The sequence below is a fragment of the Phyllobates terribilis genome, unplaced genomic scaffold (assembly GCF_046119375.1).
Source record: "Phyllobates terribilis strain yellow unplaced genomic scaffold, ASM4611937v1 Scaffold_3__8_contigs__length_932513732, whole genome shotgun sequence".
Taxonomy (NCBI): domain Eukaryota; kingdom Metazoa; phylum Chordata; class Amphibia; order Anura; family Dendrobatidae; genus Phyllobates; species Phyllobates terribilis.
The window spans coordinates 568,605,153-568,619,745 of NW_027362763.1; the positions used below are offsets into that span (position 1 = coordinate 568,605,153).

General features: G+C 48.1%; 1 protein-coding gene across 1 annotated transcript in view; it reads left to right on the forward strand.

Annotated features, from left to right (window-relative positions):
- LOC141257186 (scavenger receptor cysteine-rich domain-containing protein DMBT1-like) overlaps positions 1 to 14,593 on the forward strand; it is a 458,733-nt gene that overhangs the window by 252,667 nt on the left and 191,473 nt on the right. The window contains exon 29 of the mRNA XM_073671423.1: positions 12,792 to 12,945. Within this exon, the coding sequence (XP_073527524.1) occupies positions 12,792 to 12,945 (154 nt within the window). The remainder of the gene's footprint in view (positions 1 to 12,791; positions 12,946 to 14,593) is intronic.

The following is a 14,593-nucleotide window of genomic DNA, read 5'->3' on the forward strand; positions in this document are numbered from 1 at the left end:
TTTGGGCTTCTAGCGGTGTGTGGGACTTGGTCTATTAGTCCATCTATACTGACCTCCATCAGGTTGCAAATTAAAAATAATTTTTTTCTGCATCTAGCTCTGAAAAAATATTTGGGCTTCTAGCAGTGTGTGGGACTTGGTCTATTAGTCCATCTATACTGACCTCCATCAGGTTGCAAATTAAAAATAATTTTTTTCTTCATTTATCTCTGAAAAAATATTTGGGCTTCTAGCAGCGTGTGGGACTTGTTCTATTAGTCCATCTATACTGACCTCCATCAGGTTGCAAATTAAAAATAATTTTTTTCTGCATCTAGCTCTGAAAAAATATTTGGGCTTCTAGCAGTGTGTGGGACTTGGTCTATTAGTCCATCTATACTGACCTCCATCAGGTTGCAAATTAAAAATAATTTTTTTCTGCATCTAGCTCTGAAAAAATATTTGGGCTTCTAGCAGTGTGTGGGACTTGGTCTATTAGTCCATCTATACTGACCTCCATCAGGTTGCAAATTAAAAATAATTTTTTTCTTCATTTAGCTCTGAAAAAATATTTGGGCTTCTAGCAGTGTGTGGGACTTGTTCTATTAGTCCTTCTATACTGACCTCCAGCAGGTTGCAAATTGAATATAATTTTTTTCTGCATCTAGCTCTGAAAAAATATTTGGGCTTCTAGCGGTGTGTGGGACTTGGTCTATTAGTCCATCTATACTGACCTCCATCAGGTTGCAAATTAAAAATAATTTTTTTCTGCATCTAGCTCTGAAAAAATATTTGGGCTTCTAGCGGTGTGTGGGACTTGGTCTATTAGTCCATCTATACTGACCTCCATCAGGTTGCAAATTAAAAATAATTTTTTTCTGCATCTAGCTCTGAAAAAATATTTGGGCTTCTAGCAGTGTGTGGGACTTGGTCTATTAGTCCATCTATACTGACCTCCATCAGGTTGCAAATTGAATAAAAAAAATTTCTGCATCTAGCTCTGAAAAAATATTTGGGCTTCTAGCGGTGTGTGGGACTTGGTCTATTAGTCCATCTATACTGACCTCCATCAGGTTGCAAATTAAAAATAATTTTTTTCTGCATCTAACCCAGCCAATAGTTTTGGCCTAATACCACAGTTTGGCCACTCAGCTCTGCTCGGTTACCATCCATTGTTTTTTTGTGCAAACAACTCCAGAGTTGTGAATTAGTTAACCACCAAAATGAGTGGAAAAAGGCCTGCTGCTGGTGGAAAGGGGAATAGGCGTGTTGGGAAGGGGAAAAAAGGTTGTGTCCGTGGGGTAGGTGCAGAAGAAAGACCATCTTCCAGCCAAACTAAAATGTCTACTTCTTTTAGCGGACAATGTGATAAGATCCCTTTCTTACGGCCACGCCAATCGCTACAAATTCCAGATGAGGCACAAAAACAGCAGGTGCTTCAACGGATATCAAGTGCTCCTTTAAGTGGGCTCTCCTCCACATCAACTTCAACATCACAAATACTCCAGTCCTCAAAGGTGTCACCCAAATCGCACTTGCTTCCTCACAGCTCCCAAATCTCCAGCTGCCCGTCTGAGTATGAGGTAGAACAGATAGTTGAGTCTGCAGAGCTGTTTACTCATACTATAGCCTGGGAATCCAGACGAGGAAATGATCTGCACTGATGCCCAGAATCTTTATGAGTCGGATCCAGGACCAGACGCAGAAGGTTCTGACCATAATGTAGACCCTCATTCCCAAACTGTAACTCCTGTTGGTGGAGACAATGAGGAAGACGATGATAAGACTCAAATACCTGATTGGAGCGACAACTTTAGTTTTTTGTCAGGGCAGGAACAGGTTGGCTCTGAGGACGACGGGTGTGATAACGCACAGGGTGATGATGATGAGGTCGGAGATCCCACTTACTGTCAACCCACAGTCAGCCAAGAGATGAGGTCAGCAGAGGAGGTGGAGGAAGATGCTAGTGACGACGAGGTCAGGTTGCGCCTTCCTGGACAGAGACGTAGTACTGGAAGCACGTCAACAACTGCATCCTCAAACACAACTCTGCCTCTCACCACAAGTCGTGGTGGCTCTTCAGGTCGCATGGGTGCTAAGCCTTGCATAGCCTGGGCATTTTTTCAGATCGATAAAGATGACCCAACTCGTGTTATCTGTAACATTTGTCAGCAAAAGCTAAGTAGAGGCCAAAAAATACATAGTTTGAGTACTTCATGCATGAACCGGCACATGGACATGAAGTATAAGTTGCAGTGGGAAGCTCAGTGTGCTACAATGCGGTCTAGCCGGCCGGGCCAACCACCGTCTGCCATATCTTGTGCATCCGCGGCCTCTTCATCCTCTGTGACTGGGGGGACAGCAGTCACACCTGTTTTGGGGCGCAGACCTGCCACCTCTTTACCCGCAACAGCCAGCGTGATTGGCAGGTCATCATTTTCTTTGGAGGTGGTAACACCAGCTGGTCTTGAGCGCTGTCCGACATCGATAGCACCACCTTTGGATCAAGGCAACCTAACATGTCCGCCTGCATCTTCCTCACAGAACGGCAGTTTGCCGGGGACACCCTTATCAACCCCGTCTAAGCACAATAGCCAGCCCTCGGTCCCTCAGATGTGGACAAGTAAAAGACCATTTCCTCCTAGCCATGAGAAAGCTAAGAGGTTGAATTTCACCATCTGCAAGCTCTTGGCTACAGAAATGCTGCCTTTCCGCCTGGTGGACACAGAGGATTTTCGAGACCTTATGTCCGTCGCAGTGCCCCAGTACCAGATGCCCAGTCGGCACTACTTCTCAAAGAAAGGTGTGCCTGCGCTCCACCAGCATGTCGCACACAACATCACCGCTTCTTTGAGAAACTCTGTGTGTGACAGGGTGCATTTCACCACAGACACTTGGACGAGTAGGCATGGACAGGGGCGTTACATGTCGCTGACTGGGCACTGGGTAACTATGGTGACAGCAGGACAAGGGGCTGCTGTCCAAGTCTTGCCGTCCCCACGAGTTGTGCGTCAATCCTCTTTATGTCATTTTTCCTCCACTGCTTCTGCCTCCTCAACCTCCTCTCGGTCTTCCACCTGCACCCAAAGCCTGTCTGGTCATGCCACAAGCTTTCTAACTGCGCAGAAGGGATCCTGCACACCTCCTTACTATGCTGGCAGTAGGGCTCAACGTCATCAGGCGGTTTTTACATTGAAATGTCTGGGAAATGTGAGTCACACAGCTGAGGAGTTGTGGTCAGCTCTGGAGAACCAATTTCATGAATGGTTGTCTCCACTGGACCTGAAACCAGGGAAGGCCGTGTGCGACAATGCTGCAAACCTGGGTGCGGCCCTTCGCCGGGGCAATGTCACACACGTGCCTTGTATGGCTCACGTGTTGAACCTGGTTGTCCAGCAATTTTTAGCCCACTATCCCAGACTAGATGGCCTTCTGCAGAGGGCACGGTCGCTGTGTGCTCACTTCCGCCGTTCGCATCCCGCAGCTCAGCGACTTACATCTCTACAGAAGTCGTTGGGCCTGCCACTTCACCGGCTAAAATGCGATGTGCCTACCCGGTGGAATTCAACTCTGCACATGTTGCAGCGACTGTGGCAGCACCGACAAGCCCTGGTGCAATACGTTCTGACGTATAGCCTGGGCCAACGAGATTCAGAGGTGGGGCAAATCACGCTGGAGGAGTGGTCTCAGATCAGGGACCTATGCACCCTTCTGCACAGTTTTGAAATGGCGACGAAGATGTTTAGTGCTGACGATGCCATTATCAGCATGACTATTCCGGTGATTTACATGCTGGAGCACATGTTAAACAGAATTCGGAGTCAGGTGGTGGCACAAGAGGAGGTGGAGGAAGTAGAGGAGGAGGAGTTGTATGCGGAAGGGCTAACATCTGCAAGGTCCAGACGGTCGGCAGCACCAGGGCGGCAGGCATGTGAGGGTGGGGGAGATGATTTTGGTAGCAGCCAAACTAGTGAGGAAGGTGCAGGAGCCCAGGAAGAAGTGGAGGACGAACTGATGGAAGACTCATCAGATGAGGGAGACCTTGATCACATTTCTGTTGTGCGAGGTTGGAGGGAGAGGAAAGAGGAAGGAAGCATGATTGTTACCTCGCCACCAACACAACAGGGACTTGGTGCTCCTGGATGCGCAACACACATGAGTGCCTTCTTGCTGCACTACCTGCAACATGACCCTCGAATTGTGAGAATTAGAAATAATCCTGACTACTGGGTTGCCACACTGTTAGATCCCCGGTACAAAAGTAAATTTTCAGAAATTATTCCTGCCATAGAAAGGGATGCACGCATGCAGGAGTATCAGCAGAGACTGTTGCAGAATCTTACATGTGCTTTTCCACAAAATACCAGTGGTGCACGTAGTGAATCTCACAGTTCCAACTTGCCAACCGTGGTCTGTATGGAATTGTTCAATAAAGGGCCCAAAATTAAGATAACATAGATGGGAGAGGTCTCTATGAATAGGAATTCCTAAGTATTTGATACCCTGTGAGGGCCAGGCAAAGGGAAAGTTGGACTGGATGGAATCCTATATGGATTTAGGGAGGGAGACATCGAGGGCCTCAGACTTCGCTGCATTGATTTTAAAATTTTACCATGTAACAAAGTGATCTATTTCAGCCATAACAGCAGGGATGGATATATGTGATTGAGTGATATATACTAGGACATCATCAGCAAATAGAGAGCACTTGTACTCGGTGCCTCCCACCTCAATCCACCTAATATTGGGGTTATGGCGAATTGATGAGAGCAGGTGCTCCGTCACTAGGATGTATAAGAGAGGGGACAGAGGACATCCCTGCCTTGTCCCATTGGTGATTGTGAAAGGTGATGAAAATGTTCTGACGCACCCCCTGGGCCTTGGGACACCCGGAGCCGGACCCTTTTTGGTGGATGCTGGTGGTTGTAGTCTTCGTGGCGGCGATCCGGTTCCGTGGCTCAGGGCGGTCAAACCAGTGGCGGAACTATTTATGTGGTTTTGATGTTTAAATGTCCGACTACGCCACCCGTGGATTGCGGTCAGAGTGAACCGCCGCTACAGGGCAGACCGCTAAGGCTGGTGTTGTGGGTGCAGCAGAGCGTAGCATAACTCCCCACGGGAGGAGTATAGCCTCAGGGCAGTGTATGCGGAGGATGGGGGTGATGGTGCAGGGCAGCAGCAGTAACGACACGGAGTCAGTGATGCAGTTCAGGGCCTTTACTCACAGTTCTTATTATCCAGACCACGTCTGCAGGTAACGGCTGCCCACGTCGTACTGTGCTCACCAGGTGAGGGGCTCAGACAACTCCCAGATAACTTTGGAGCGCTTCACAGGACCCCCTTTGTGTGTCCTTTGTCTGGCCTTTCTTACCAACACTTCTGTCCGGCTGCCTCGGGCCTCCTCTTGGTAAACTTGGCGCCAGTTTCCCTGACCCTATGTGGTGCCTTCCTAGCGGGTGGAGCAAGGGGCTGCGCCACATAAAATGTCAGAGCCTCCGGTTTCTAGCTGAGGGTCGTTTCCTGCCTCCACTAGTTCGGGGACCGGTCTCCCCCTTTGGCCTGACCCCTCCACGCAGGTGGATTCGGGCGTGCGGTGGCGACTCGCCCGTCCGCACCCCTGGGATCCCTTCATTCCTCATTCCTGGAGCCTTCTCCGCTCCTCTTCCTTCCTTCTCCCTCTTGCAGGCCTGGGCCTCTGTTACTAGGCCCGCCTCCGGAGCAGAGCTCATGCAGAGCCCCTGCTCCCTGCCACTTCTGCTCAGACTTCTCTGCACTGAACTAAGATGGTGCCCACCTTTTATACTCCCTTCTCAATGCACCCAGGAACTGCTTCCTCCCTGCTCCTGCACTGCAGGGTTCCCCTTCCTCAGTGTTCCCTCCCCCCACTCCAGCCAGGGACAGGGACTGTCGTGCCCATCTCAGGGGCATATTGGTCGCCCTGCCCCACGGCAATGTGGTGTAATGCATGCAGGTGTCGGGTCCTGATCCACACTCTATCCTTATCTGAGAGTGAGATATCACACCTCTGGGTGAGGTGCAATACGTCTGTAGCAACCGAGCCCTCGGTGCTACAGTTCCATTTATCTTCAGCCTAGGTGACGTATTGTGATACAGGGCCGTGATTTTGGCTATAAAAGGGTCCCCTAGACCCCTACCCCAAGCTTTTTAAGAGAATCATATATGGCGTGCCAGGAGACTCTATGGAATGCTTTCTCAGCATCCAACGAGAGTATCTACTTACAAATTTTTAACTGCATCTAGCCCAGGAAATACTTTGTGCCTAGTAGCAGTGTCTGCTAGTCAGCGGATTATCCCGGCTGTTAAGCAAGCTACACCACCTGTAGTTTGGACACTTAATTTTTTCAAAGGAAATGCTTCGGGACCACGGGATACTTAGTGAAGAGCATCAGGAGGCACCCCAAGGCATAGGGGCTGGGACTGGCACTAGGATGCCTTGCGGTGGACAGCCGAGCTCGATCCTTATAAAAGCTTTTTAACTGCAGCAGCTTTAGTGGACGCTACTGGAGCTGGAATTACGCGGCTGCTGGCATGAGACTTGCCCTCCAATAGATCCTTGTAAATGGATTTAAAGTGTATTCATTCAAATTAGAGGGACAATTTAAATTAAAAAGCTTAGAGCTGCCTCCACCACAGGGGGGCTCTCTCGACCCACCAGCGGACAGGCACCAGTATTGGGAGAGGGGGGCTGGCCATCAGGGTTCACCGCGGCTCTGGCACAAACCCGGCGACACGGAGGTGGCACGGGCAGGAGCGGACTGGCCGTCTCGGCTTCTCACTTTTTGGATTTTAGAAGGGCATGACATGCCTATATCTGTGTCTCCCCCTCCTTTTACTCCTCCACCTCTTTTCTTTTCGCATGACTATATGTACTTGTCACTTTTCCATGTGTTAGTTGTGTCTTCTGAGCAGTTTGTCAGCTTTTGGACACCTTTGAAGGTGTTTTCTATGTGTTTCTATGTGTTTTTGTTTGCCTGCCATTGGTTTTAACGGTGTTCGAAGGTGTTCGACGAACAGTTCGACGAACAGTTCGGCGAACACACGGGTGTTCGACGAACCGAACCGAACTCGAACACTACGGGGGTGGCTCAACACTAGTCACTATCTAAACTACAGTCAACTATCTTATACTACCTACCCTATGTACTAAAACCTAAATTATATGTCCCCACTGTCACGATTCCTCTTTTCAGTGTGTCATGGGTGCAGTGAGTGACAGCTCAGTCATCCAATCGGGTGCAGGAGCGTGCTGAGCTGTCGGTGTTTTGATTGACAGCTCAGCCGTCCAATCTGAGCCTGGAAGGTGCTGAGCTTCTTGCAGGTGCTCCCTGTTTCTGGATGATTACCTTGCTACTTAGCTGAGCTCTCAGACCCTGATCTCTTCCAATCTTAGCATTCGCTCGGTGGTGTTGTTTGCCTGGTAATTCTGTGCTCTGTTTATTGATCGATTTGTGCCTAACTGTGGACCTTGTTCTGACAACCCATTTGCTCAGCCCCTTTGCTCAGATCCGCTATTTTCCTGGCATTCTGACTTCGGACCGTGACCTGACTTTGCCTTTGACTTTTCCCTCTTGTTTACTATGTGCTCTCTTGGTATCTGACCCTGGAACGTTTGACTACCCTGTCTCACGGCTTGTCTGATGCGATTGATGTCTGCAAGGGCAAGGACATGACAGTCATTGTCCACTACCCTTACATTCCTCCCCTTTTTAACAATGGTCATCCTTGAACATTCAGGTACATAAAAACACAAATAGTCTCTGTAACATCCCTGGCGGCGTGCTGGCATGGCTTACCACCTTCCACCATGCAAGACCGCCATCTTACCTATCAGTCCTGGCTGCACACTTTGCTCCAGTACCTGCTGTGTTCATGTCTCTTGTCTGATTGCTTAGGGCGGCGGCGCGGTTACTGTCTGATTCTTATAGTTACTGTGTTTGCACTCCTAATGCGTCCCCAGCCTATTGTTATGAGTCACTGGATATTTAAACCCCCTCCACCCAGTAGGAGGTGCCTGAGCAACACTTTCTTTCAGTGTGTTGTGTGCATCTGAGTTGCCAGTTCCTGTCCTGTATCTTGTCTGTTTCTGCCACCCTGGGGGCTGAATACCCAGGCCTGTTACCTGTATCTGTGACTTCTAGTCTGTTCTGCCACCCTGGGAGCTGTATACCCAGGCCCATTACCTGTATCTGTGACTTCTAGTCTGGTTCCGCCACCCTGGGGGCTGAGTTCCCAGGCTCGTTCCTGTATCTTCCTCCTGGTTCAGTTCCTGTCTGAACAGTGTCCTAGCCCGTTATTTGCTTGTCTCTATGTTTGTATCTTCCCTTTTCCTGCAGTGTCTGAACCTGCACCTAACTCCAATTCATTGTCTCTGTACTTCTGTTTGTGAGCTTAGTGTTAACTCGCTACTTCATTGTAAGTACCCTGTGTGTATCTGCTCTGCTTGTCTACCGCACCTGCGGATTTTGCTCTGCTCTGCTTGTCTACCGCACCTGCGGTTTTGCTCTGCTCTGCTTGTTTACCACACCTGCGGGTTTTGCTCTGCTCTGGTAGTCTACCGCACTTGCAGGTTTTGCTCTGCTCTGCTAGTCTACCACACTTGTGGGTTTTGCTCTGCTCTGCTTGTCTACCGCACCTGTGGATTTTGCTCTGCTTTGCTTGTCTACCGCACCTGCGGGTTTTGCTCTGCTCTGCTTGTCTACCGCACTTGCGGGTTTTGCTCTGCTCTACTTGTCTACCGCACTTGCGGGTATTTCTCTGTTTTGCTTGTCTACCGCACCTGCGGGTTTTGCTCTGCTCTGCTTGTCTACCGCAGTTGCGGGTTTTGGTCTGCTCTGCTTGTCTACCGCACCTGCGGGTTTTGCTCTGCTCTGCTTGTCTACCGCACCTGAGGGTTTTGCTCTGCTCTGCTTCTCTACTGCACCTGCTGGATTTGCTCTGCTCTGCTTGTTTACCGCACCTGCGGGTTTTGTTCTGCTCTGCTTGTCTACCGCACCTGCGTGTTTTGCTCTGCTGTGCTTGTCTACCGCATCTGCGCGTTTTGCTCTGCTCTGCTTGTCTACCGCACCTGTGGGTTTTGCTCTGCTCTGCTTGTCTACCGCACCTGCGGGTTTTGCTCTGCTCTGCTTGTCTACCGCATCTGTGGGTTTTGCTCTGCTTTTCTTGTCTGCCGCACCTGCAGGTTTCGCTCTGCTTTGCTTGTCTACCGCACCTGCGGGTTTTGCTCTGCTCGTTTACCACACCTGCGGGTTTTGCTCTGCTATGCTTGTCTGCCGCACCTGCGGCTCTGTTCCTGTATCCCAGTCTGTACTGGTCCCTATCCTGCCTGCGTTCCTACCTGCCAGTACCCACCTGTCTGCATACCAGCCGTGCCTGCCAGTACCCACCTGTCTGCATACCAGCTGTGCCTGCCAGTACCCACCTGTCTGCATACTAGCCGTGCCTGCCAGTACCCACCTGTCAGTATGCCAGCCTAACTTGCCTGTTCCTGCATTCCCTGGTGTGGGTCAACAGCTGTGACCGGGTTCTGACCTGGAGTAGCACCTGGTCCCTCTGCTCGGTTCCTCCCTGGTCCACGGAGTCGACTGAGCTGCCATGCGACCTTGGTCTGACCGAGTTGATACTTAGTCACGCCCCTCCAGGCACTCCTCGGTTCATGGTCCAGTGGGATCACTAACCATGCTCACGCCAGTCAGTCCGGGCGTGTGCGTAACAGTCTCACTTCCAGAGCAAGAGAGGTTCCACTCCTTGGTGGGTAAGAATCCCCAGTTCCACTAGTTTGCGACCCCAAAACCAAGAGTTCAAGGTTTTTCAAGGGCCTGCCTGCCACCACAACAGCCCCAATAGTCCAGGGTCACAATAACTCCAACCTGGATCAACATTGGCACTGCTCCACAAGCTATCACCTCTGGCATAAGGGCCTGCAAAGTCTTCAGACGCTTGGCCCTACCATAGGCCGCTAACCAGGCTATGGCTCCAGCTCGGCCTCGACCCTTGGTCTCACCTTCTTGTCTGCCTTTTCCATCAGCTGGCGCAACCATCCTTGATTGTCCTTCTCCTCGGCTGACTCACATTGCATCATCATAAGTTGCCACTATGCCATCTCTGTTTTCTGCAACTCTCTCGTAAACTTCCAACTCACAAATGGCGTTGTTTCTTCCTCACTCTGAGGCCCACCATGGCACCGCCTTTCACTGGGTGGAGTCCGCCCTGATTTCCAACCCGTTTCTTGAATGTCCCTGTCCGTTTCTGTGGACCACACCTAACTGGGCGAATGTTGTTCTTTCACCTCACTCTGTGACTACGGTCACTCCCTGCTGTGGGATGACGCTTTTTGTTATGGTATTCCCCTCAGTAGGTGTGCCTGATGAAGCATTGGGTTTGCGCTTTTTTGCCTCTGTCACACCCACAATGGAGGGTCCTTCTTGCCATTTTGCGACACTCACCACCATCTTGAAGTCCTTCCTTGGTGCCTTCTTAGACCGTTCTACGGTTGCCATCTTTCCCATCATCTGAGTCTTCATCTCATTTCATTGCTCTTTCAGGTGCAAGATGCTATCCTGCCGACTACACAAAGTGCGTAAGCCACGGGCAAGGCACTCATCTCCTCCTTTTACGCCCTGGTGCGCTACATGAAAGAATGGGTACTGGCTTGGTGTGTGAGTTGATGCTGTGAGGGCTTTCTGCCCATGCAGGTCATCTGTAGCCAGTGGTGTTGGCTGGCCAGGACCATAGGTTCCACAATTCAATAAAGAAGACTCCCGCTCTAAAACACAGTCTTTACTGAATGGCAACTTGGTGAAGGTTATATACAAGGGATAGTGGTTCCCCTTCCCCCTCCATGCAGTGATGCCGGCATACTCACCGTCCCGATGTGGCCAGTGTCCTGAACCCAAATCCCTGTTCTCAGTGTGGCCAGTGCCCTGAACTTGAAGCCCCTGATCCTTGTGCGGCTAGTACTGAACCCAAACCCTGGTCCTTATGCGACCAGTGCCTGTATGTGTATTCCGGACTGCTACAACCAGTCTCCGAACATTGAAGTCTGAACATGTGCCTATCCTAGTAACATGTATGCAGACTGCTACAACCAGTCTGCGAATCAGTCCTTTCCCTCGGTGTCAGTAACAGTTCTACCTGAGGATCTTGAACCTATTATTCTGAACAGAGCCCCGGTCAGTGTCCTTGACAGTAGTCGTTCTGCCATAGGATCCAGAACTTAGTAGCCTGAATGTAGTCTGAGTCCAAATCCATATCCGTGTCTGTGTACCTGACCCCTGGGGTCAGCTCCTACAGTGCCGGGACTGCCTAGGAGTGGTACCTGGTGGCTACCTGCGGCCAAACCTGTCTCCACCTACAGTGAACACCTGGTAGCCGCTTAGCTACGCCCCTCCTAGGCAAGCCCAGCCCCATGACACAGTGGGTCCACGAACCACGTGCGCCACCTGTGTGTGTAAAAAACATCTCTTCCACTCATTGATCACCCCCACACTCTTTGCTTCTGTTGATACTCTGCCTCCTTCCCCAACCCTGTGAGAGTCAGTCCAGCATTAACAGGTTATTTTATATTACATTTTTTATTTATTTCTGTGGCCCAGTGAAAAAGCCACATCACACTGACTCTCTGCTGGAGTGGAGATTTTGGCTGATTACATATGTTCAGAGTGCAGGCAACAGCAGCACAACATATGGACCTGGAGGTTACAGCGCAGAGTTGTTTTAAGTGTAGTTGCATGCGCAGCACAGCCTAATCTTTACTAAAAATGAGTCTGTCACTTCAGTGTGGACCTCCCAACCCCAGTTGCACACCTTGTTATGGCCCTGGTCCCTCCTCTTTTTTTGATTATGATGCAATTGTTATTGATTGCAGCATAAAATAGGATCAAGGTTCTTTGTTATGGACTGATGTCTGTGCATCACAGTTGCCCCCTGTGTGTGATTTTGCAGGCTCAACCATCACATACAGTGGGAAAGTATTCAGACCCCTTTAAATTTCTGGTGGTCCCAAATTTCTTCCTTTTAAGGATTATGGAGGTCACTGTGCTCTTAGGAACCTTGAGTAATGCAGAAATTCTTTTGTAACCTTGGCCAGATCTGTGCCTTGCCACAATTCTGTCTCTGAGCTCCTTGAGCAGTTCCTTTTGAGCTCATGATTCTCATTTGGTCTGACATGCACTGTGAGCTGTGAGGTCTTATATAGACAGGTGTGTGCCTTTCCAAATCAAGTCCTATCAGTGTAATTAAACACAGCTGGAAACCAATGAAGGAGTAGAACCATCTCAAGGAGGATCACAAGGAAATGGACTGCATGTGACTTAAATATGAGTGTTTGAACAAAAGGTCTCAATACTTATGACCATGTGATATTTCAGTTTTTCTTTTTTAATAAATTTGCAACACTTTCTACATATCTGTTTTTTCAGTCAAGATGGGGTGCAGAGTATACTTTAATGAGAAAAAAATTAACTTTGTAGAATTTACCAAATGGCTGCAATGAAACAAAGAGTGAAAAATTTAAAGGGTTCTGAATTCTTTCCGCACCCACTGTAGCATGCAATTAAAGCTCCTACTTACATTGCAATTTTTAAGAAGAGTGTCAAAGCATTATTATACTTAATTATACTAACGGAAAGTAATATTATCACTATTGTAAACAAAGCTACTAACATGAGCTTTCATTTTTATCTTACTAATTCCTTAAGCCAGTTGACAACAGGTATGTTGTATATACAGTATAAATTTTCCTTTAATATCATTTTACAAAAAAATTGTGATTACAACTTCTTAATTTGTTTCAGGTTCACCTATAGACTGTGGTGCTCTATTGACCGAAATGAATGGGAACATAACAAGTCCATTGTATCCAAACTCTTATCCTGCAAATAGTCACTGTATTTGGGAAATCCATGCACCATCAGACTACTACATAAAGATTTCATTTCTTCATTTTGAGTAAATATATTTTTTATTCTATTTTATGTTTTTAACACCATTTTAAAATTACAAACTAAATAATGATTACTTAATCGTCCTAGACAAAAACAGCAGCCTATCATTAAAATGTTAGCGATACAATATACAATGCTTATCTTTGAAAAAGACTGCTAATTTAATTTTAAACAAAGCATTTGCATTGCTTTCAACCAAGACAAATGCATTCACTGGGAAATGTCATTTTAACATTTTACAGCCTTATCTGGCCATGTGGTGTGTGAAACATCATCAGACACATCCTGTTTCATTTATGAAGGAGGCATTGTAAAAGTAACAAACACTATTTTTACAGATATTCTTAAAGGGCCAGCAGTCGGCTATGCTTTGTTGTTCCCATTATTAATGAGTGGGTCTCCTATACTGTTATTGCATATGCAGTGACTGCAAGGGCTAACAAAAATTTGGACACAACCCAATACCCCTTTGAAGAGATATAGAGGAGGGTCTCAGAAAAAAAAAATGTTCCCATTAGAAAGGAGAGGTAAAAGCCCTAGTAACAATTTAAAGACACATAGAGCTGGGTCACAGTAACAACATGGTCTCATTAGAAAGGAGAGGGTCGGCTATTCAGTTATATGGTATGCAGTGAATCCAACGGCTCACCAAATTTAGGAAAAACCCCACTAACAATTTAAAGACATATAAAGCTGGGCCACAGTAATGAGTACGACATGTTCCCATTAGAAAGGAGAGGGTCTGCTATTCAGTTATAGGGTATGCAGTGAGTCTAACGGCTTCCAAAATTTAGGAAAAACCCCACTAACAATTTAAAGACACATAGAGGTGGGCTGTGAAAAATTTGGAGGCACTCCAATGCCCCTTGCAAGAGACATAGAGGTCAGAGAGCCTCCTGAAAGCAATATTCCCATTATTAGGAAGTGGGTCTCCCATACTGTTTGTCTATGCAGTGAAGCAACGGCTGCCAAAGATTTGGAGGAACTCCAATGCCCCTTGCAAGAGACATAGACGTCGGAGGGCCTCCTGAAAACAATGTTCCCATTATTAAAGGAAGTGGGTCTTCCATACTGTTTGCCTATGCAGTGAATGCAATGGCTGCCAAAAATTTGGAGGAACTCCAATGCCCCTTGAAAGAGACGTAGATATGTTGATATGGTACATATGGTGGTGATATGGTGGTGGAGGATGAGAATGCGGAGAAGGAGGAGGATAAGAGCAAATAGACAAAATCAGGAAGCGTATACCCATGTCTGGGTGTAAAGACAGAGGTGCATGGGAATAGATTTAGACCTCCCAAAAAAGACACTGTATTTGAGTTTATGTTATGCTGCTATCATTCGGTGGTGTTTTGAAGTCTGGCCCAATCCAGCCCTTGTTCATTTTTATAAGAGTCAGCCTGTCAGCATTTTCAGTTGACAGGCGGATGCGCCTATAAGTTATAATTCCACCGGCGGCGCCAAAAACCCGCTCTGACCAAAAGCTAACGGCAGGGCAGGCCAGGAAAGCCGTAGATAGCCAGTTCATGCCACGTGTCCAGCTTGAGTACCCAATAATTATAAGGCACAGAGGAATTACGGAGGACATTGGTATGGTCGGCAAGGTATTCCCTCACCATCTTCTGAAAGTATTCATTCCTTGGGAGAGTACC